A 25,348-nucleotide genomic window follows, 5' to 3' on the forward strand; every position below is an offset into this window, starting at 1 on the left:
GGGGGGGGCGCTAAGTATGGGTATTTAAACCTTTTTAGATTTGGAAATAAAAATACTCTTTTTTTCTTAAAAATACTTAATTACAGTTTACAATTAAATAAAAAGTATTTTTTTCTGTTCATTCCCGTGAGATCAGTCATAAAACCTCTGATGTATTTAGATTCTCGTACTTAAAGTAAACTTCTCCAAGGTTCCAAACCTTCTCTAGTACGCTAACTTTTAGATGGTAGAGTTCATGTCTAGGAAGGTTAACATTTTGCTCCTGTAGGCAGGTTTGTAATGAGGTTTTGCTAATTAGGCGTAATTATTGCAACATTTCGCGAAATTACTTTTATAAAAATTACACGAAGTTTCGCTTATTACGCGGAATTGTTACAAAATTTCGCGAAATAACGTTATAGAAATTACGCGAAATTACGTCGAAATCCTACGAAATTACATGGAATGAAAATCATTACGCGTAACTGCACGTAATTTTGCGTAAGTAAATAATCTATTACGTTGGAAACCCTATTTCCAAATATTTAAATTAAGCATTTAAAGGCCACATTATGATTGAAGGCAGAAGACTTAATTTAGACTTGGGATCGTTAAATCTGAAGAATTTCAAGTCGTCGTTACAGTCTCATTCTTTAAGATACAGTTAGAATAACACTTCAGATTTATAAAACGCTGCATCATAAGGACTTTGCAAAGTTTCTTTATCGAATCGGAGGTCTTCGAAAAGTAACGGAAGACTCCGTTGATGAAAGGTAAAAACCGTTAATTTTTAAGTTGTTAAAACGGATTGGCCGTTTTTGAGAAAAAAAACGTTGAAAACGAAACGGATGTGTTAAAAAACGACAACTTTAGTTATTTTTTTCTGGCTAAAATTGCATTAAACTTGGAGATTTATTTTTTAGAGTTTTGGCAAACCGTTGAAGCCGTTAATACTACAAACGATTGTTAACGGCTTGCACCGTTAACGATTTGAAAACCCGTTAATTAAAATTATTTAAATTAATTAAAACAACATCCGTAACCGTATTGCGCCGTTAACGTTTGTTGGAATATTTTTCGTTAACGCCGTTATAAAAATGACATCATTAAATATAACGGTAACTTTAAAAAACGGAAAATATTGTTAAGGTTTTAAACTTTCAGTTCTTATGTTTAACTAACGGCTACCATAGATACCATGGGTTAGGCCAGAATCAACTTTTAATAAACAAATATGCAGTACGCTCTCGGTATAGTTTATGGTCTATAAAATTAGTAAAGGATTAGCGTACATCATCACTCTATACACTTTAATCTCGTTGATTCTGTCAGACGATTTTCAAATAGTCTTTAAGTTCTGATGTTTTTTGGGATACCCTGTAAATTTACAAACATATCTGCAATTTTGTAAGTATTTAGAACATGTGATGTATAAATTGTAATTATTGTTATAATTGTTATTATTGTCATTACACAGTTTTTAGTACAGGATGTCCCATAAAACTGCTATATTTTTTGTCTCCATTTTTTACATAAAAATAAATGTGTCAAATTTCAGTAATAAAATCAAAATTCTTTAAACCTGCATATTAACGAATGAATTCCACGATAATTTCAAAGATCAAGAACACACTTAAAATCTTCACATTTTACTTGGACCAAAAGTATAAAGTATTTGAGCCAAAAACTTTTCTTTTTCGAGAGGGTTCGAGAATATTTTGATGAGATATTAGTACATTAGTACAGATAATTTAACTTTGTAGCAAGTTCATTATGAATTTCACGATGAAGTGAGGAAGAATGATAAAGTACACAATAGTTTCATAAAAAAAAGAAAAAATGAGAAATCAAATGGAGGTTTATTTTGAGGGTGAATAAAGTAGAAGGAAGATCCTGAAGTGTTCAAAGAAAACAATCTGTAACTTAATTATAACTCATTGTCTATGTTTATTGGGACACCCTGTAGGTAGAGTAGACTGTAGTAAAGGTGTTCTGAAACAACTCAAACAATTCAGGTGTTATTTGTTTTTTGTCCCCTGAAAAGGTTAATTCGACATTTATAATTTTTAGTAGAGTTTCAAAAATATTGCTGAGTAGCTGTAAGAACCAGTTAATTGCAAACAAAAATATTTATAAAGATGCTTTAAATGAAAAAATTTGTAAATTTTTTAATTTGGGTGTCTGGTGCCCGTCTTTTGTCCCACTGCACTGAAAAGTGATTAAATCCAATTCTCTTTGGATTATAATTGCAATAGAAAAGATGAAAATTAAAGAAATATGGAGAAATATCTCTGTAGAACCTTGCTACCTATTCTTCTCTATATGTCAGGTAAGTAAAGGGAAATTAGTATTACTCAAATTAGAAAACTTGTAATTAAGAAGGAAATTAGTATTACTCAAATTAGAAAAATCGTAATTAAGAAGGAAATTATTATTACTCAAATTAGAAAAATCGTTATTAAGAAGGAAATTAGTATTACTCAAATTAGAAGAGTGATTAAGTATTTGGAAGAGATTGTGTCGTTATTCTAGCTTATAAAGTGTTTAATTCTGTCGTTATTCTAGCTGGTAAATTGTTTAATTCTGTCGTTATTCTAGCTTGTAAAGTGTTTAATTCTGTCGTTATTCTAGCTGGTAAAGTGTTTAATTCTGTCCTTATTCTAGCTTGTAAAGTGTTTCATTCTGTCGTTATTCTAGCTTGTAAAGTGTTTAATTGTGTCCTTATTCTAGCTGGTAAAGTGTTTAATTCTGTCCTTATTCTAGCTTATAAAGTGTTTAATTCTACCCTTATTCTAGCTTGTAAAATGTTTAATTCTACCCTTATTCTAGCTGGTAAAGTGTTTAATTCTGTCCTTATTCTAGCTGGTAAAGTGTTTAATTCTGTCCTTATTCTACCTGGTAAAGTGTTTAATTCTGTCCTTATTCTAGCTGGTAAAGTGTTTCATTCTGTCGTTATTCTAGCTGGTAAAGTGTTTAATTCTGTCGTTATTCTAGCTGGTAAAATGTTTAATTCTGTCGTTATTCTAGCTTATAAAGTGTTTAATTCTACCCTTATTCTAGTTTGTATAAAGTGTTTCATTCTGTCGTTATTCTAGCTGGTAAAGTGTTTTATTCTGTCCTTATTCTAGCTTGTAAAATGTTTAATTCTGTCCTTATTCTAGCTTGTAAAGTGTTTAATTCTGTCGTTATTCTAGCTTGTAAAGTGTTTAATTGTGTCCTTATTCTAGCTGGTAAAGTGTTTAATTCTACCCTTATTCTAGCTTGTAAAATGTTTAATTCTGTCCTTATTCTATCTTGTAAAGTGTTTAATTCTGTCGTTATTCTATCTTGTAAAGTGTTTAATTCTGTCGTTATTCTAGCTTGAAAATGTTTAATTCTGTCCTTATTCTATCTTGTAAAGTGTTTAATTCTGACTAATTGTTTCCAACATTTAAAACTGTATTCTGTAAAAGTTTGCTTTTATTAAACTTTGCAATATTTTAATCCTATAAAAAAACATTAAGGAAAACCGTACCAGAACGATTGCTCTAAATTCTAAAACCATATTTTTCTCACAGAGTCAACATTTTGCTTCGTTGTAAGAAAGGCAAATGTTTAGAAAAAACAATTGTTGAAGTTTTTCAACTTCTTAGATTTTTGTTAAAAACTATCAAAAGTCCCAAAATCTTAAGTTAAAAAAATGATATAACGTTCTATACTTTTTAGGGTCTGTATACGATGGTTGTTGCTAATCTATACATGGACAAGGTCTGTCAAGTGAATTTAAATATTTCTCAAGAAATCTGTAATAATCTCAGTCAGTATAAGGTTAGTATACAGGGACAGCTTCAACTCAAAATAAAGCACAATTTCCGCAAGTTTCAGAATTGACCTGTCGTTTACATGATTTAATCAAAAGAAGGGAGGGGGGGGGATCGTCCAATATGCTAGATTATAAGCTTTAAATGGGAGAATTAGATTTCTAGGAGGTAATTCACAATGCACCTTGCCTCATCCATTTTTGTATGCCCCACCCTGACAAATGGCGCGTAAAGATGTAATTATTACTTTAAATCCATTCTTATTTCAGTTCTTCAAGTCTGTCAAAAATGGTTTCTTTTGGAAATATATTTAGGAAATAGAAATAGAGGTCCAAAAAGAAGTTTCTGTTTTACGAGGATACAGTTCCCTATTACAGGTAAAAGGGTTGACCTCCTCATCAGCGTAGAATTAATATTTCATCTCTAAACACAAACATAATGCGTTCAAGCTATTTACGTACGTACAATGTACATATTTAGTTTATATACTGCAGTTTAACACAGAACTTTACAGACATTAAAAAATGTCGTCCTGGTAATTTTTCAAAGGATTTCAAGCTTTTAATCCTAGATCTCATTTGTTGTAAAAGTAAATAATTAGCAATAAAATATGCAGTAACAGTTTTATAAAGCTCAGAAGATTATTCAATTTAAAAACTAAATATCTGCAGGACTCAATTATGAGAAGGTTTGGAAAACGACGTTTTAAAAACTCTTTCGGTCTCTCCAAAGTTCTGCACAATTTATTATAATACAAATGGCGCTAAGGTTTTGTAATTTTTACCTCTAAAAATGTGAAGCCCCAAGGTTAAAACTTTTGTGTTGTTAATCCCGAAATCAAGCAGTTGTTAAAACAAATTTTAAATATAAGGAAGACGATTGTACCGACTCAAATGCCGATGTTTATTCTCAAGATGTGTGTATACACAGGATCCATTTCCGCAATGAAGCACACCATACATGTAACCCTCGCTCCTCACCCCTCTACACCTCCCGGTATTCAGTCAGCCGAAAACACCCGAGATGATCACAACTCAGTCTCAGAGAGCTACCCTGGCTCCTGCATGTTGTTAATATAGATACTTGAGCAGCAGCAGACGATGCCTACATCCAGCCCATCAAGATGTTCCAAGAGTTCTAACGCTCCTCCACATGAGGATAATCTCAACTCTAAAGAGTTTACTAATCGAACCTGGAAGTTTTGTTGGGGATTATATATCCTACGAGAGCCTGGAGAGAGCAGAAACCTGTTGTTACAGTTCTAGTTGATCTGCACTACCAACATGAAGTTCTACATAGCTCACATGAAGTTGCTACTGATGTTTGTCAATTTATAGTTTCTTTATCAATTTTTAACAAACCAATTTTAACCCCACTTGGGAAACTATTTCATAACTTTTGTTTTATTAAATAAATGTTAGAAATATCCATTTCTTTTATTTTATCATATTGACTTTTAAAGTCAACAGCAGTATAATCCAAAGGAAGTTAATTTCTCTAGGAATTAATAATAGTCAAAACTAAAAGATTGATTAATTATCATGAAATGAAGTATTTGTCACAGTGAATATGGAGATCAAGTGTATGTAGATTAGCGATATTTCACACAAAAATTTCGATTTCTGGATATTTTTATGATTTGAATATATTTTAATTGTCTGTTTGGATCATAGATAAAGATAGATTGCGCATAAGACGACATTTTTCCTCTTGAAAGATATAAATGTACAGAGACGTTTTAAAGATATTCCTATTATATAGATTACCTAGGTCGGTTGTAAACATTTGCTGTTCTTATGTCATTGAGTACTTGTGGTGTACATGAGTTCTGTAGAGAGAAATTTAAGTTAGTTTAGTCCTTCTCATGTCCTTCTTCAGTTCTCGTCAATATGATATATTGGTCAGTGAAATATTGTTGTTCAAATAGTTTCATTCCCGGAGATATTTTACACTCTATTATGAAATCCATTAAAACACCAAACCACCCCTCTTATCATTATAGTACACTTTGACCCCTAGAAGTATGAGTTCGCGGACTGTACAATTCTTGGTGATTTTGCGTACATAAGCTATCTATGTTTATTTATTTATCTATGATTTGGATCCGATAAATGTCAAAACGACTAAACCAATTTTAGGAGAGTTACGCTCCAAAGCCGATATAAACAGAAAAAGTCCGCTTAAAATGTCGTCTTACAGTCTAGTGTTCATTGATTGATTGATATTATCTAGGCGGCCCCTGGAATACTGTTTGCTTTGTTTGCTGGGCCCTGGTCAGACACCCATGGCAGGTTAGCTAAACAAATTTGTTTTCCTCAGCTTAAAGTGACAATCGGCGTAATTTCAAGTGATCCGTCGATTCACAGGACACCATTTAAACCTAAGAAAGTTTATCTCAAGAAAAGATGAATTATTTCAATTTCCTTCCTTGTTTCTGTTACATAAATCCACAAGTCCACTTTAAAAGGATCTAACCTGTAAATAACCAATTTTCTCAAACAAAGATCTGGTACCGTTGTGAATGGGGATCTATCTAAATGGGAGGTCACTTGAAATTGGTTTCCCACGAAACATGACAGTTGGTGAAAACTTTAAAATGTCTTCTTCCATAGTTTGTAAAGTTGTTTGAACCCCAAGAGAATGATATAACATTTTCATGCCAGCCATATTATAATAATATTGGTTTCAAAGTAAAATATATTTGAGTAAAAGATCTTTAAGCCTAAATAAACGGCAAAAAGTCAATAATATATAATACAGTATATGGAAGACGAAATTCAAAACTATTCACAAATTGTCATGTTTCGTGGGACACCCTATACACCCTGTACGTTGAACGTGTGTAAGAGTTTAAAAAGTCCGCCGAGGTTTGTCGTCTTCCATCAACAAATACTGCAAAGCACGTGAGCAGAGAATGCAAAATAATTGCGCAAGTTATTCAAATTACTAGGCAATCAAAGTAATAAACTCAAAAAATCTTTGAATGAAAATAAAATTCTATTGTTTTTAGGAAATATCTAATTGTCTGTTCCTGTTTTGGATATATTATCAACAATACTGTTTTTATAATAAATGTAATATGGTTTAAAGAGTTTACAGCAGAATATCTTCTTCTGGAAGTTCTACAGGTATGTATAGGAATTAACAGACTAATCAAAGGGAATGACCGGCTATGTAAATTCAGGGTTTACAGATCTTTAAAAAGTTTAATATGTCTCAAATGAATCCGAAAGAAGAATTCCACAACACTGCATACTCAGTTCAACTACCTTACATAGCCGGTCACTCCATTAAAAGAATAAAATTTTAAAGAGAGTGTAGACGTTATTTTAAGTAAACTTCTATTTAAATAAAGATGGGCATACCAGATTCACAACAATATCCTTTAAAGGGAGTGGCCGGCTAGACATGTAGTTGAGTTGAGAGTGCAAAATTATATAGACAAATTTTTAGAATTCATTTGATACCATAATATATATAAAGTAAAATTGCTGAATAAATTGCAAAATCGATCTTTGAAATCCTCCCAGATGGTCCATTTTTATTTTTTGATTAGATTTTTAAACGTTATTAAAAGTTACTTTTTTATGTTCTGCAGGACTGCACTGGTGGATTTGTCTGTTTCTTCTTGGGTTGTTATTCGTATATCTCTGATGTCTCATCTTCACAAACAAGAACAAAAAGGCTCGCATTTTTTGATGGACTGTCTCCTATTGGATTGTATATAGGTTCACAAAACACTAATTTTAAATATAACAAAAACAAACCAAAACCAAAATGATTTAAAATATTAGAAATTTTCGAAAACAAATAGTTGGGGTTTAGAAACATGTCACCTTTGAAGCAGCTCTTGGAAAATGGAACAGATTACAGAGATGAAAGTTTTCACCTAATTCACCTAATTCACCTAGTTGCAGCTAGGGCTGGGCACGTTCCATCTTTATCTAGCTGTTTCGTTTTCGTTCCAACAATTAAAAAATAAAAATTTCAGTAAGTAATTTTGAAGGTAAAAACGAAACGTTCGTTCTGTTAATGGCATTTTCCGTTTTTTAAAATTACTGTTAGTGAACGACCTCAATTTTATTAACGGCGTTAACGGAAAATTTTCAACAATCGTTAACGGTTCTAGCAGTTAAGGGTACCGTTATTATAAAATTAACGACGTGAAGTGCCAAAAAAATTAGTTAATGGTTAAACAAATTGTTAACGGCACAGCCGTTAACGGTATATTACAGTATTTCGTTAACGGTTTATAAACATATAAGACGACATTAAAAAACATCAAAACGCGTAAAACATTTCATGCAATTTTAATCATAAAATAACGAAATTTACCGTTTTTAACATTTTAGTTAACGTTTTTAACTGTTAATTTTGTTTCAAGAACGGCTAATCCGTTTCGTTAACAATTTAAAAGTTAATGGTTTTTGCCGTTAACGGAGTCTTCCGATAATTTTCTAAAACCTCCGTTTCGTTAATGGAACTTTGGCCAGCTCTAGTTGCAGCCCTAGACAATGGACAATGTACATTCGGAAATGCATCGCTCTTCTTTTTATCTTCAGTGAAAAAGAAGTATTGGGTAAAATTATATATGTGGAATTATGCATGATATTCTGCATGCTTTGGTTCACAGTAATGAGTCACGAGCTGAGTATTGATTTTTTAGATCTACATAAATATATGAATATTTAGGTTTAGCAGTATCAGGACCCATAAAAGTCAATTTTGGTTACATTGCTAATTTTGTGTCGGCCATAATATTTGCTTTGGCTGCCATGTTTTGGGCACTTTTCTTTCTTAAGGTATTTAATTATTTAATAAAATACAACATTAATTTGAAAATATTAGGCTTTTTCGTTTCTTAACACATTCATGCATATTTTGCTTATTAAAATACAGTTTTACCCACAAAAAATGGTACTGTAAAGACGACCTAAAACCCCTTAAAATATGACAATTTCTAGGTTGAATTAAGTCTTCTGCCTTGAATATAGTCTTTCACTAGCTTATTACATGATTTTGCAAAGACAAAAGTAAGTTTATAGTTGCATGGAATCATAACAGTATAAATTCCGTAGAGTCGTCTCTAAAGCCTCATCATTTGTGGGTAACCCTGTAAGTCAAATGGGTATGTATGTATTTGTGTACAAAGAAAATAATAAAGTTATATACCTTCGTCTGGGGAAAAGTGACGGAGATTTTCTTGTTGTTTTTTGCCAGAAAATTGATCATTTTCAATTGGGGTTTAAATTCTAAGATTGTATCTTTCTTTGTTGTTACTCCGATGTAAAGGGTACCCTTGTGATGCAGTTCTTGACACTACGTTTACAGTCCCTTTAAGAAAGAAGGTTTATGTAAACTAGGATTTCCACGTTCCATCGGAGGAGATAATAGAGTCGGAGGAGATGAAAGAGATGGAGGTATTGAATGGAAACAGGGTTTCGAAGGAAATGGAGGAAGAAAAAAGAGAATCAGCTGATTTAAATCTGAATATTAAAGCTGTCAAAGGTAGAGAAGCGCCATTAATTTGTAAAATAAAATTTTGTTTTTGTTTTAAAAGACTAGATTAATGATAAATATTTGCTATCCCATTGAATTCGTTATTTTTAAGGTTGACATTAAAAAAAAAATTTTAATATCTCAAATAAACACCGAACTTCAAATATATTATATATATATTTTTTGTATCAGTAAACCTTGGTAAAATTTCAGGGCGTTCGAAGTCTAAGGTTTGTGCACTATTTGATCTAAAACATGTTAAAGATGGATTCTCAGCAATGTTCAAAAAACGAGCAGGAAAATTCAGAAAGTGAGTTTTAAGGGTTTTACATAACACTATTAAATCAAAGAGGATAATACTAATATACTCTTATCATATTTAGAATGATATATTGTAGATGTTCTTACATATAAAATGCGCCAAAATATTGAGATCACAACATTTTTGCGGATTTGTAAAAAGAAGATGACAAAATAATTTGTGGAGATTGTATTTCATGGCAAAATTGATTTTAATTGAAGTCATCGGGTCTTACAGAAATAAACATAATACTTGATTGAATTCATTTATTGAAGCATCCAAATCATAGAAAATGTTGTTTAAAACTTATTTCATAAAAAAACAAAACATTATTGTAGAGCATATCTAATTAAATAAGATTAACTTTCGATTATAAATACTAAAAAATAATTCCGTATTTGTTGAATAATTTCAAGTGTAATATAAATTTTATTTCAGAGTTGAAACTTGGTTCGAAATGGTTCGAAATAAAAAAAATTAACATTACTTCTTAACAGAATTTTTATTAGTCTCCAATATTTATGGCGTAACGCATTTATGACGGGAAATATTGAATATTCAAAACATTCTTCAGGTTCAAAAAACGAAAGCAAATACTTTAATATTATAACCTAAATGTTTTAATTCTTTCATTGAACATTTTAAACAAAAAAGTTATAGTCTAGCTATAGTTAGGTAGTTATTTTTGAACATCGAAAGAAGATTTTAATTCTTACAACATTTTTAAACAGATTTAAAGCAAATTAAAGTTTTGCCATGCTAGCTTCAACGTCATATTTATTGGAACAATTAATGCGGAACCATTACATGTTGGAAAATATTTTTCCGGAAACAGTTTTTGAAAATGCTTGAAATTTAGATATTTACTTCTTCTTGTTCTCTGCTTTCTTATGCAAAGTTTCTGCTATTATGGAAGAGGTAATAAATCAATTAAACAGACAGGGTTACACACAAAGGAAGATACTGCAAAGACGACCGTAAACTCTTAAAATATGATAATCCCAAGGTTAGATTAAGTCTTTCGCCTTATATTTATTAATCTAATGGTTAATTTAATTGATTTGGTAAAGAAACGAACAAGTTTAAAGTTGCTGGGAATCGTGAATAAGTATAAGTTCCGTACAATCGTCTCTGAAGTCTCATCCTTTGTGGTTAACCCTGTACATTAAAGGGACTGTAGATGGGATTTATTTAAAGAGTCATATGGCCGATTTACATTTAGCCCTTTGTCCTTGTTTTTCTACCTAAACTTGTTTATTGTCAATTGCAGTTTCTCTTTATATACGGTGGTAGGCGATTATATCAATATTATAAAGACGACTTTCGATTTCAATTTTGATTTATATCAAGCTTTAAACAGCTTAAATACATAAAACATGGAAACCAAGAGAAGGTGTCAATTAAAAAATCTTCTCTAAAATTACTTGTCTAAAAAAGCTTGTTAACAATTAAAACTTAAATAAAAAAGTCGTCTTCATTATATTGATATTAACGCCTACCACCGAATATGATTTGTGAATTTGTGCACCAAGACAAGAAATTAAATTGCCAGAATTATCCAGTTTTTAAAATAGAGAAGAACTATATCTACCTCATTGTTTATCAGATAAAGGTTTATAAGGTACCATTGTGAATTGAACTTGCTTCTGTGCACAAATGGGATCTTTAAATTCTTTTCATTCATTTTTATGTTTTTGTCAGGATGCCTGTTGTTACGGTTAAAATATTTAAGACTTGATTGAAAAAAGCTGATATGACGTGAACGATATATTTTTCAAATAGAATTTATACGAACTGGTCCAAGTCTTTTAATATTTTAATCAATTTTTCGATTTAAAAAAAATTCTGTTCAATTTTCAATCAAAAACTGGAAAAAGAAGTCTTAACAAATATAAGTTCCATGGTATTTCTATTTAAAAAATAGTATTTGTCTATTAATCATATTTTTAAATGATAATCATTAGTTTTGATTGACGACAACATGATTTGTTTTTTTCTAGGCTCCTCTGATTATCTCTACTACAGACGACAGTTTAACTGGAACACAAATGAGGAATGAAAAATAATTTTTCAAATTATAAACACAATACAGATAGCACAATGAAGCCTTTAGCACCGATCAAAGATGTTGGTTGTCCAATGTTGATTTTTCGGGGCAACTTTGGACCAACGAAGAAGATAACATGATGTATTATGGTTCACTGGGTACAGGACGGTCAAAAGGCGGGTCGGTGTTATTTTTTTGTTATTTCAGAAACAGATCTAAAGTCAACATGATTGAAAAGACCTGAAAAATAAATTTAGTGTCACATTTCAACATTAGTCAAAACCAAAAATTTAATTTCTAACATTTTTCCAATCTTTTTTTTTACCATTTTTTAAACCTCCCGAACCATAAAGTCAGCGGTAGATTATTTTTTTAATGAGCTGGCCTTGAAAATTTAGCTGTGAGCATGCATTAAGCTATTTTTCAATTATTGATTATTAGTGTGATGATACTTTGCATTATTGAACTCACTTGAACTAGTTTTTTTTATACATTCCTAAATAAGTTTTTCTAATGATTCAGTTCAGCATGTATAAATGTTTCCAAGGATTATGGGGCTCGGTTGGTATGTTTGTTGTTATACCAGTTCTATCCCGGACATTCCACCTTCATGATACTACAATAGGTTAACATTCATATAATATAATATTATTATTATTATTTTTAATTAAAACAAGGATACCAAAGTTTGGGTTAAAGGGAATGTACGTGAAATTTCAAGTGACCTTCCATGCAGAGATGTCAATGTCCGATTTAGAACGGTACCCTAGAAACTTTAATCTGATCAAATGAAAAAAAGATAAAAGAAACAAAAACATAGAAATCTTACAAACTTGATCAAGCAACGCTTTCGAGGCCGGATATTGTCGTAAATCGGGCATTGCCATCTTTTCATGGAGGGTAAAATAAAACAGAAATTATTTCTAAAATATTTTGTTAAAATGAAATAAATAAATTAGGTGTGATTGCTACTATTGCAATGATTGTTCAACTTATTGTAGTTTGTTTTACCCCGCCAGGTAATTATACAATGAGACCCAGTAAACTATGAAATAGGAAGACGACTGTTAAATTCAAGTTATGATTTTAAACAGCTCAATGAACATGATAGATATGTGTTAGGAACTATAATATTCAGGAACCAAATTGTGTACTGTTCTCTGTGGGAGGAATGTAAACAAACCCAGTGCATCCACAGAAGTTGAAGGGAAAGGACTAAAGCTCTGATGTGATATTACATTCCAACAAAAAACAAGTTAAAGGGACTGTAAAGGAAAAATGAAAGGGCTGAAAGCTAATCACTTTAGCTCTTAATCGCGACCCATGAAAGTTTTATCTGATGTTCCTGTCTCGAGAAATTGATTTAAAACTGTGTTAAAATTATACAAAAATTCATATATGTAAAATTGTGAAAATCTGAACGTTAAATCACGTGACCAGAACTATCACCAATGGCAGAGCAGTATACTGGTCACGTGTCTCCGCCTGTATCACGTGACCACTTTACTGCACTGCCATTGGTGGAATTTCTGGGCAAGTAATACGGACTTATAAATAATATTATGAATTAAATCTATTAAAAAAAGAAATAACAATATAAAATTAGAATTGGAGTAAACGTAAGTTACAATTAGCTTTCTCTGGGATATCATCGTTTTCAGATTGGTTGCATATTTGCTGAATTTGATCTTTTTAAACCCACTACTTTTATACAAAATTGTATTTGTATATATATTAATTTTCGTATAAAGTTATATATCAATTTCTCGAGATAGGAACATCAGCTATAACTTTCATGGGTCGCGATCGAGAGCTAAAGTGATTAGTTTTCAGCCTATACCCCCTTTCATTTTTCCTTTACAGTCCCTTTAATATATCAAATTAGAGCGTATCCTTTTGGCTTTCTTGTCAATATGGAAAATACAATAGCAATATATTCTTATTCTAACTCTTGGGCCATTTTCCCTAAAAAATGATGCGTTGCCCCTGAATACTTGGTTTTGATCTCCGCTCACTGCAGTACACAGATTTGTCGCATCATATATGGCGGTTCCTGGTCTATATATTTCTTGGATTTTTGCGTGGGAGCGTTCACATTTGGTACACCGAAACTTAAAAATTTTGAAATTAATTTTATTTAAATATTTTTTCAGATTACGAATGGATGGTCTATCTTACTGCAGCAATATCTCTGCTAAGGAAAAACATAATAATTAAAAAAAATTAATTAAGAAAATCTTTATTTCAACAAATTTAAATTTAAAAAACTTAATATTATTACTTAAGGCAACTATCTTGACACTTGTTCTATTTGACTGTCATATTTGGTGAAGCTTTGAAAAACGATTTTGAAAAATCTGTAAAAAGGATCATTTTTCAAAATTTTATAATAAATATCAATACAGAAACAAAAACTAAAACGATATTCGTGTAAAATTATTATTTTATTTTGAATAGTCCTGGAATAACTACTTTATGCAGGTAGAATTCAAATTAACTATATCACGCACCCCTGACCCTTTAGTAAAAGTAAATTCAACCTAAAGTCTGACCGCGTCAACCTTGTTGTACCGGCTAGTCCTATTGAGTGTCTGTCCGGACGATACAGTACAAACTGAGACCGAAAAGGTTGACCCGACTCGGAAATTCAAATGTACTACGGCTGCCCGTAATATTTGCGCAAACAAATTTCTCTTATTTCTCTATTATAATATTTATTTATATGATATAATATATAGAAATGTTGGACATTAAAAAACTTTCTCTCGTGCTCCTGATCAAAAATCCTTTTGAATTCTTTTAAATTCTTAATTTAATTGGCGTTACAACACTTCTGTTAGTGTCATTTTTGGTAGAGACACTCTTGCTATAAAATTAAGCTATAGGCAAAAGCTTTCACTTTTTGAATTTCAAACAACTTATTTTTTAGATCGCTAATCACTAAATGCATCGAACCTACAGAAGTAGGGAAGGTTTTCAGTATATTAGGTGCACTTCAGGTAAAATGTTTTTTTTTCCTAAAACATTCGCTCGATGGTAGTTTTCTCTTTTACCTTATTTAGCGGTTTGAGTCGCATCTATTAAAACCAAAATAAACAAGATTTGTAGAATTTATCTCGCTATAATTGTTACTTTTTGATCTAGTTTTTTCCATAAAATTAATAATTGATTTACCAGAAAAATAATTTTCCTCGGAATTGTTAAGATTGACATCATGCAAATGCAGAAAAAGGAGATTTTAACTAAAGAAAGTGACACTCACTCCTGTATGCCGAGCCCATTAGCGCTTGATCCAATCAGGGTTTACTCATGTGTTTGTTGTCTATTCTGAACCAATAGAAATAGTATGGTGGTAACATCTATCTTTCTATCTATCTCATTATCCAATCAGAATTATGAATCCTTCAATCGGTGCTATCAGTAAATGGAAATATTTACTTATACTGAAACTATTGTGCACTGTTTACTGGCTACAAGCTCTTATTTTATATCTTTGCAATCTATAAATGTCCCTTATATTGATATTGATATTGATATTGATATTGATATTGATATTGACATTGATATTGATATTGATCAAACATATGAGTTCTGCAAGATCAAGGAGTCAAAACTTGTTTTGAAGATATATAGGAATTGAGAGTTTGAGGCAAGTAATCAGTGTAAATAGGACGCTGATTACTAAAGAATTTATTAAACTGTTAGGGTTCTGTGCATGTATTTTCTGGACCCGGTTATGGATATTTATACAAGATGTCAGTAGACATTTTTCCAGGTAGTTATGTACAGTAGTCCCTAGAAAAATATAGAAAAGAAAGACGACCAGAAATTGTTTAAGATAATTTAGTCATATGCATAGTGCACACATCCATGGTGTCCAATGTCCATGTGTGTTAATTTCAACTAAGTTTGTGTAGGAAAAAGAATCTAAAAAAATTTAACTGGACACCGTCCCTAAATTCGAATTTTGTATTCCCTTATCTTTTCAACCTGATACTGTAGTGTAAACCTTGATATGAGTTATGTTAGGTCAAATATCAAAGGTTTATATCATATGGTTGGAAAAAATGTAGAGATTTAAAAATTATATAGGGTTAGTAACGGTTTTCAGCTTATTTCTAAAATCAATTTTTTTTAAATTATTCCAAAAAATTCCAGGTCTGTATCTTTTATGCACTGCTTCTGTTTATCCAGGTATATAGCTGCTGTTATCCGATTTTTTTTATTGAAAAATTTAAAATTTTCAAAAGAATCGAAAACAATAAAATTTAGTTCTGATACTTTTGCTGCTTATCCTTCATAACGGATTAAAACAGAGAGGGTCTGCCCCTCAAAACAGNTGACTTCAAATAGAAGAAACCGAATGCTCAGTTTAAAAATGATTATCATGAACAGTATTATTAAGTTTAAAAATTATTATCATGAACAGTATTATAAAGTTTAAAAATGATTATCATGAACAGTATTATCAAGTTTAAAAATGATTATCATGAACAGTATTATTAACAGTGTTATTAAGTTTTAAAATGATTATCATGAACAGTATAAAAAAGTTTAAAAATGATTATCATGAACAGTATAAAAAAGTTTAAAAATGATTATCATGAACAGTATTATTAAGTTTAACAACGCCATTTCAGACATGTTAAATCTTCCAAAGGAGCGTCCACAGTTAAAAAGGCTGGATTTTTTTTTATTATTTGTTAGAGGCAAATTATTTCAAATTTACATTTAAACATTATTCCCTTTGCGCCCTGTTAGGTCCAATCGGTTCAGCCAAATATATGAAAACAAAATTAACACTGGATTAGGAAAAAAATAAAATAGGATTTAAATATGAATACATGGTTTTTATTCGATATAACTTCTAGATAAAATTTAGAAGAGGTATCCAAGAAAAGAAGAATAACAGAGATAGAATCAAAGCAATGATAGTATAGTAGAACAATCTCTCAAATTTAAGGTTTTTATTCGATATAACTTCTAGATAAAATTTAGAAGAGGTATCCAGAAAAGAAGAATAACAGATTTAGAAACAAAGCAATGATGGTATAGTAGAACAATCTCTCAAATTTAAGGTTTTTATTCGATATAACTTCTAGATAAAATTTAGAAGAGGTATCCAAGAAAAGAAGAATAACAGAGTTAGAAACAAAGCAATGATGGTGTAGAAGAACAATCTCTCAAATTTAGGGAATAGTTTCTGTAAATTCAAGAGTGGAGTGTCTGATTTACAACGAAATATTTATCTGATCAATAATGTGAAAGATATCGACATTTAATGTTGACAATTTCCTCCATTGTTTCTCTGGCAAAAATACACAAGTCAATGGCAAAGCGATTTTATTAATCGTTTCCATTTTTTGTTGAGCCCTTTTTTATAATGTGCATGTCAGATTTTTTTGGCTGTTTAGAAAATAATTCAACTAATCAGTTAATATTTGTAAAAAAGGGAAAGCCGACATTTGTTGAACCTCTTAAAATTTACTCTTTAAACTTTAAATATGTAAAAACTCCGAGAGGAGGTTTGTTTTTTGTGCTTCCTTCAATATCACTTTTATTTTTAAATATATATTTTGAAATATATTTCTCAAAGAACATTAATTATAATATTTTAATATTTAAAGCATGTATTCAACGTTCATCAGTCAGTTAATAAACTTATTACAGTTTAAAAAATATGTTAAGTATAAAATAAAATTTAAAACCGGTTCTTTTGTTTTATTATTCTTGGTATACTTTCGATTTTATTATTCATATATAAATGAAACAGATTTAAAACCGATTTAATAATGATGTAAATCTACCTTTTATCTTCCTTTAAAGTACCTTTAAACATTCTCTTCCGACGATACCAAGAATTAGAAAAAAACCTGTCTGGATTGTGCTCCTATTTCAAAATACCTCGAAATTTAAAAAAATCTAAATTTTACTAATCTCGTACAGTCGATATTAATATAAATGTTCTTACTCGAAAAAATCCTCGAAATTCGCTATGAATCCAGAGGCCGAATTTAAAGAATTGGTTTCACTCAAAATTGTATTCAATGTTTCAAGATTTAAGCCGGTGCTTAATTGAAACCGGTTTTTGGCGGCTTTAAGACGCGACTCAAATTTATTAAATTCGAACACTGTTATCTGATTTCACACTTGACAAAGAGTTTTAAACATTAAGACATCTCTGAGCGAAAAGAAATAAAAAATTTGTCTTTTTTAATAGGTGAGGATTTCAGAAGATTTTAAGAAATCACCAAATCAGTATCCTGAAGAATGCATAGCATGAAACATAATGTTGATACAATAAAACTTTAAATCATGTTTTAATACTTATTTTCTTATAAATATATATAAATATCTGGTGTACCCTATTGTACCTAAAGTAAGATTAAGATGGATTGTAGTGCGGCTGCCAACCATCAGTTATTTTACTGGGTCACAGGGAATTATCATACAGACATTGTCATAAAGATAATTAGAAATATAACCTACCGGGTTACCCACAAAGGATGAGACTTCAGAGACGACTGTGAGGAACTTATACTGTCTGTTTCCTTATATTTATGATTCCCTGCAAATTTAAAGGGAGTGTTCGCGAAAAATGAAACGGGGTATAGGCTTAATGCGATAAAAAAGCGCTTTTGATCGCTACTAATCTTACTTCTATCTGTTGCATCTATAAAGAGAAAATTGTTAAAAACGACTAATACCGAAGAACGTAGTGTCCATACAAATTCAGAAAGATGCAACATACGACTTAGACCTTAAAAAAATCTATTTAATTTCAAACAAATCATTCAGATATTACAACCTATGTCATCGATTATCTTTCGCCACATTTTCATATAGTTGATTTTTCATAATAAAGATTAAAATAACGTTTACATTTCTTAAGAACAGTTAATACATATATAGATAGATAGATAGACAGATAGACAGACAGACACATTAGTATTTAGATAGATAGAGAGATAGACAGACCAGCAGACAGACGCATTAGTAGATAGATAGATAGATAGACAGACAAACAAACAGACACATTAATAGATAGACAGACAAACAGACAGACAGACATATTAGTAGATAGATAAATAGATGGATAGATAGAAAGAAGACAAGGGTAAGAGTGCCAAATAATGTTTTACACTGCATTATTTTTCCATCTATCATTTGTTTAACATTACTCTCTTGGGGCGCCAGCCTGCAGCCTACACTGTATTTTTTATTCTTTCCATATTGTCAGAAATCCCAAAAAAACATGCAGCATAAAGTATTAAGACCAGGAAATTGGAGAGTCCCATTTTATATCTCGAGCAACAAAGACGATTTCGAACTTCTCACTCAATTTCCATGTTTATTGGGACAAACTGTATATAAAACTTCTTTTACGGTTTTTAGACATCTACAATATGTTACAATATATTACAATATATTACAATATATTACAATATAGTACAATATATTACAATATATTACAATATATTACAATATAGTACAGTATATTAAAATATATTACAATATATTACAGTATATTACAATATATTACAATATATTACAGTATATTACAATATATTACAATACTAGCTAAACTGAACTGTCTCTATAAAAACCAATTTCGAAGCCAGGTTAAGTTAACATTTCCCCCATCAAAATTTGAGGCAAATCGGTCAAGGGGATAACGAGCTATGATCGGATAAACGCAGCGGTTCAGATTAGGGTTTCCATTTCACATTTTTCGCTCGCTAAAAAGGTGAAAACTTTTCGAAAAAACGAATATTTCGCAAAAAAGGGGAATTTTTCAAACCTTCTCGAAAAAAATACACAAACCTGGAGTCGGGGGTGTGGTTGGGGTGAATAAATTACACCCATAAGATCACATCCCTAGAGATTAATGTACTGTAGAATGTAGATGTTTATTGTTTATTTTGTAAAATATGTGAGACACCCTGTAGATGTTTATTTAGTTAATATATAAGTCACCCTGTAAATGAACGGCAAGAAAGAAGAATATTGCAAAAACGTTGAGCGGAAGTGTTAGTTTTACACCGGAAATTGGGAGATATTTGCAAACACTCTTCTCCTTTTCTTAACAACAATCTTAAAATAACAATGGTGATGATAAACGGTGTTTCCTGTACAACTTTAAGTACCTTCATAGCACCTTATTTTAATATTTAGTATTTTTTTCAGTGAAATTCCCCACCCTTTTCTAATTTGCTGACTCGTAGCACTGCTCTGGTGCAAATACCCGTATCAGCGCTCGCCCCAGATCACGTCAAAACTTGACCCTATACTGCTAAACTACACTTGGGTAAAGGAGCATAAACTTGACCCTATACTGCTAATTTACATTGGGGAAAAGGAGTGTCAAAACTTGACCCTACACTGCTAAACTACACTGGGGAAAAGGAGCGTCAAAACTTGACCCTACATCGATAAACTACACTGGGGAAAAGGAGTGTCAAAACTTGACCCTACACTGCTAAACTACACTGGGGAAAAGGAGCGTCAAAACTTGACCCTACACTGCTAAACTACACTGGAAAAAGGAGCGTCAAAACTTGACCCTACATCGATAAACTACACTGGGGAAAAGGAGTGTCAAAACTTGATCCTACACTGCTAAACTACATTTGGGAAAAGGAGCAGCAAAACTTGATCCTACACTGCTAAACTACACTGGGGAAAAGGAGCTTCAGAACTGGGGAAACCTTTTGTAAGTGGTCTGAAGGAAACGTACATTTAGGAAGTTGGCGTTTTAAGGGACTTACAATGGGATCCATAGTTTCTAGAGTTCCATTCCTGATTCATACTGTTATATCTTCGTCTGAGGAACAATGACTAAGATAGTCTTAATTTTTTCGCTGAAAATCTATAAAACTATCTTGCAGATTCATGCGGCTGATACAAAAACAAAATTGACAGAGTTCAATACGTTTTAGGTTTACACAATCCAGAGATGATTTGAAGGATGTGCGAGGATTGGAAGTCTTAAGCTGTAAAAATCCCCAGAAGTATTTGTCGAAATGTCTTCTTTTTTACCTAAAAACAACAATATCTTCCTCATTGTTTCTTAAATGAAGGGATTGTAATTCAGTTATACAACTCTTCAATTACGTTGGCAGTACTTTAAAGAATTTTGGAATCTGTCAATCCTTTTAGGAAAATGTCATTGGCATTTGGGAAGGTATAATAACACCGAAATCGAAACTTACTCTTGTAAAATATAATAACTTGACAAAAAGTTCATTCTGTCCATGCATTTTGTAATTTTGAAATATGACTATAATGACTATAAAGTTGAAAATGTAAAAAAAAACATTAAAAATAAACAAATCTATATTGAATTCAAAGAGAACTAAAATTTTAAAATATAAAAATAAAAAATCTATTCGAAAAAATGACTAGATAATAAAGCACAATTATAAATAAAAAAGTTTCAACAAATTTTCAACTTGAACAAGGAAAAAAAATTTAAAACGACTGAACATTTGAGATAAATTGTTAGTTGATAAATAAACAAATATATATTTTATATAGATACCATATAATTGCATTGAATGCATTCTACACCTACATGTTTGAATCGATTGATTGCGCACTAGAACTTCATAAAATTTTACATTTTTTTCAAGCGCATAGAAGACGATAAAATAGTTTTTTGTTTGTTGGAACCCTGTAATATTTCAGGAGACATAAGTTTCAAAACTAACATTTGGCCCATTTTTAACACTGAGTGATGGAAACGGGCCGAATGTTAGTTTTGGAACTAATTTCCGCTGTATTTGTGCTGGGTTGGGGGGCAGTGGTACGAATAAACTAGCAGTTTTGTAGCTTCATCATTTTCGGATTTTATTAAAACATTTTGCCAGAAATTTTGCAAATAGACGATTATTAACTTTTTTTTTTAGAGGAACTTTTCAGCTTCCCCCTCCGGTTCCTCGTCTATGGTCGGAGTCCTTGAGTGTGAAGATTGTGGGAGAAGTGTTCTTAGTTCTCCAATCACAGGTTTAGAAGTGTCGTCTTCATCTGAATCCGTTAACTCCCCTCGGCTTGAACCTCCTTCCCGACCAACATCCTCCAAACTACAGGCTGCAGCCTCCAAACCAGATGCTGCGGCCTCCAAACTTTGTCTGGAGGCTGCCAGCTTGTTATCACTTTTACTGAGTTTGATTCCTGTAGTCTGCGCTGCGGATTGGAAGCTGTATCCGTATTTGGCTTGCAGCGCTAGCAGCGCATTTTCGGAGGTGCACTTCTGTGGACCGTACCGGGGCTCAACCAGGTTAGTTAAACTACCGTACTGTCCAGTAGAACCCCCTGCCCGGCCCACCGGCTGGACTGATGCTGGGTAAACACCTGATCAAACCCCATTGATCAAAAATCATTTTAAAAACATGATTTATTCAAAAATGATTTTAGATTATTACTAAAAATCTCTCTATAAATTGTTGTGTTTGCAAGAAACCATTGCGAAGAAAAAACATAAAATTGCAAGAAAAATTGAAATATTTTGAAATAGAAATTTAAAATGAGAAATGGCTAAATTAATGGAGTTGAATCCGAAATTTGTGGAAAATTGTCCTTTTATGAAAGTGAGTTCAGTTGCTCAATAAAAATAGAATTATTTCTGTTTTGATTGCGAGTTGGATTTTTTCTTTCTTTTTCTTTTTCTTTTAATAGAATAAAAAACGGAAAATATGAAAGGCGTTTATAAATCTAAAAGATGGAACGAATGATACAAGAAAGATTGTCTAGTGTATAGGAAAGAATGTCTAGTGTTCAAGACAGAATGTCTAGTGTAAAGGAAAAACTGTCTAGTGTAAAGGAAAGAATGTCTAGTGTATAGGAAAGAATGTCTAGTGTATAGAAAAGAATGTCTAGTGTAAAGGAACAACTGTCTAGTGTATAGGAAAGAATGTCTAGTGTATAGGAAAGAATGTCTAGTGTATAGGAAAGAATGTCTAGTGTATAAGAAAGATTGTCTAGTGTATAGGAAAGATTGTCTAGTGTATAGAAAAGAATGTCTAGTGTTTAGGAAAGCATGTCTAGTGTAAAGGAAAGCATGTCTAGTGTATAGGAAATAATGTCTAGTGTATAGGAAAGCATGTCTAGTGTAAAGGAAAGAATGTCTAGTGTAAAGGAAAGAATGTCTAGTGTAAAGGAAAGAATGTCTAGTGTATAGGAAAGAATGTCTAGTGTATAGGAAAGAATGTCTGGTGTATAGGAAAGATTGTCTAGGAAATTCTGCCTAATATCGAATTCTGTGTGAGTGTAGCCTCAGAGTTTGTTTGATACATAAATGTATCTTGGGATCCAGGGATCCAGGGATACAGGGATACAGGGATCAAGGGATAGCTATCAATATTCAAGGCAGGAATCAGGTCAAAATGTAAACTAAGACATAAGTGGGGGGGGGGGCAAAAGAACAAAAAGCAGAATAGATTTAAATGTGTAGAAAGGATTTCTATTTTGGTAAAATATATATAATTTAGAAGTCTAGAGAGTTAGAAACTAATCTCATAAAACCAGTGGAAATGGGAGAATTGAACATTGTTTCCATCAGATTAAAATCTAACCAACTTTTGGAACAGAAAATAATGTTTCAATGTTGGAATTGTTAAGTTCAAAGTGCTCAGTAAATTGTCAGCGTCATTGATCACTGATCATTAATCAATGATGGTTTTCCTAAAGAAATTCGTCTGTTTCTTTCTTGTGAAGTGTATCGGGGGTTCGGGGAGGAAAGATGTGGTGAGTGGGCCCCTAACTTGAGATAATTAGGACGGGTAGGATCGACCGTAATTTCAACTCCTTCCACCAATAATTCCGGCCCGCATACACTGACCGCGGATTGATCGCCGACGACATTGTCAGATATATTTGAGGATTTCTGGACTTCTGATTGGTTGTTAACAATCCTGGGTGGGTCAGTATTTGTGCACGTGACTCCAGGGATAGATTCTAAAAATACAGAAACATTTTAAAAATATTCAAAAATGGCGGGAAAATTCAATTTATTTTGGAGGATTTCTGACCTAGAGTTGGACTTGGAAGCTCGTCTTCATCTGGGATACTGGATAGAGGGTTGGATATACCATGTGATCCTGCCGGATGATGGTGAATAGGATGAGTTGTTACAAGGTTTCCCTGCTCCTCATCCTCCTCATGACTAGACTCCGTCAGTTTAGCGTACAAGGTCCGGTATCTGACAGAGCAAAGTATTAAGTTTAAGTGACCCTCCATGCAAAGATGACAATGCCCCATTTACAACGGTATCCTTGAACCTTATCGTGATAACAAATGAGGAAGATAACGCTGGTTTTCTTACTTAAAGTTGTTTATTTCTGTAAATTACTCCATTGCTTCTCATAAGTAAGGAATGCAGAAGTCACTCTCGCAGAGTAACCGCAAATGAAAATAAACAATTTACAGAAACTAAAACATGGATATCTAATTCATAGTGAGACAAAGTATTTAAGTGTACAGTTGTAAATCGGGCATTGCCATCCTTGCAATTAACTCTCCTTATTACTAATTTGAGCTTGTGCATCTGCATATTGACATTTTTGACATAAAATATTGAGAAATTTTGTTTACATAATAAATCCGAAACATCAAAGTAAAAGTAAACTATTGGCTCTAGGCTAATGGAGTCTAATGGACTGGAATGGGCAATATTTCTCGGCAGAAAACAGTTCAATCCAATCCATGCAGAATCCATACATTAAGTTTTTCAATTTATTTTTATGTTGTTACTTTTGTTAACAGATTTTTGCAACTAAAAATTTAATTTGATTGGGGAACTAGATAGAACCATTGAAATCATGAAATGTTTTTTTATCCTGGTTTAAAATTTTTAAGTTGAGTTGGTTGAGTTTAAACGAGCAAGTTTAGTTTGCAGGCAAAACTTGGTTCCCAAGCTAGTATGCACCTACAGGGCTGTATATTTTCTAGATAAATAATTTTCTTCCACCCCTGTTCCACCCCCTTTCCACCCCCTTTTCACCCCCTTCCACCCCACTTTTGCATACCATCTTTTCCCCAGAAGTTTTAAATGTGTGCGTGGAACGCATTTTTTTTTTTTGGGGGGGGGGGTTTATTTGCTGAATTGGGAAAATAAATGTTTTTTATGGAAATATTAATGAATATTTGGGGTAAAGTATCACAAACGATAGAAAAGGAGACTTTTGATGTACAATTTTTCATTTCCCCCCCCCCCAAATCATCTAAATCATATTCTCCCCCTTCCTTTAAAGGGAGTGTTCGCGAAAATTGAAAAGGGGGTGCTTACGACAAAAAAATAAGCGCTTTTGATCGCTTCTAATCTTACTTCTATATGTTGCGTCTATAAGGAGAAAATTGTTAAAAACGACTCATAAGGGAGAACGTAGAGTCCAAACAAATTCAGAATGTTGCAACTTGGACCGTAAAAAAATAAATTTAATTTCAAACAAATCTTTCAGGTATTACAAACAGTAATCATCGATAAAAACCCCCTTTCATTTTTCGCAAACACTCCCTTTAAACAAAAAAAGTTGTATACCTGGAATACTGGGCCATATCATGAACTGGGCATCCTGTATCTCCAGGTCTTCCATCCTGATTATTATTATCATTATTATTATTATTATTATTATTATTATTATTATTATTATTATTATTATTACTATTATTATTATTATTACTATTATTATTATTATTATTATTATTATTATTATTGTTATTATT

General features: G+C 31.8%; 2 protein-coding genes across 2 annotated transcripts; one reads left to right on the forward strand and one right to left on the reverse strand.

The window, feature by feature from the left end:
• Nucleotides 1-1,678: 1,678 nt before the first annotated feature.
• On the forward strand, nt 1,679-15,969 carry LOC111707632 (uncharacterized). Its single transcript, XM_023480766.1, has 19 exons — nt 1,679-2,308; nt 3,685-3,786; nt 4,094-4,156; nt 6,012-6,070; nt 6,790-6,907; nt 7,378-7,507; nt 8,472-8,581; nt 9,143-9,287; nt 9,492-9,588; nt 10,439-10,497; nt 11,580-11,632; nt 12,149-12,251; nt 12,586-12,645; nt 13,780-13,825; nt 14,084-14,107; nt 14,556-14,625; nt 15,332-15,401; nt 15,785-15,820; nt 15,899-15,969. The coding sequence occupies exons 1-19, from the start codon at nt 2,240-2,242 to the stop codon at nt 15,967-15,969; spliced, it is 1,485 nt and encodes a 494-aa protein (XP_023336534.1). The 5' UTR covers nt 1,679-2,239.
• Nucleotides 15,970-21,462: 5,493 nt separating this feature from the next.
• On the reverse strand, nt 21,463-25,217 carry LOC111707639 (uncharacterized). Its single transcript, XM_023480772.1, has 4 exons — nt 25,164-25,217; nt 23,656-23,825; nt 23,309-23,581; nt 21,463-21,979 (listed from the first exon to the last, which is right to left on the reverse strand). Exons 1-4 carry the CDS (start codon nt 25,178-25,180, stop codon nt 21,531-21,533), a joined length of 909 nt encoding a protein of 302 aa, XP_023336540.1. The 5' UTR covers nt 25,181-25,217; the 3' UTR covers nt 21,463-21,530.
• Nucleotides 25,218-25,348: the final 131 nt, after the last annotated feature.

Source organism: Eurytemora carolleeae, unplaced genomic scaffold (genome assembly GCF_000591075.1).
Source record: "Eurytemora carolleeae unplaced genomic scaffold, Eaff_2.0 scaffold434, whole genome shotgun sequence".
Lineage (NCBI taxonomy): Eukaryota > Metazoa > Arthropoda > Copepoda > Calanoida > Temoridae > Eurytemora > Eurytemora carolleeae.

What these genes read in the sequence shown, in the direction of transcription:
- LOC111707639 (XM_023480772.1), bottom strand. An exon ending in GCTTCCAAGTCCAACTCTAG is followed by an intron (nt 23,582 to 23,655) that starts GTCAGAAATCCT and finishes CTGTATTTTTAG; the next exon opens with AATCTATCCCTGGAGTCACG. An exon ending in AAACAGACGAATTTCTTTAG is followed by an intron (nt 21,980 to 23,308) that starts GAAAACCATCAT and finishes GGGTTTGATCAG; the next exon opens with GTGTTTACCCAGCATCAGTC.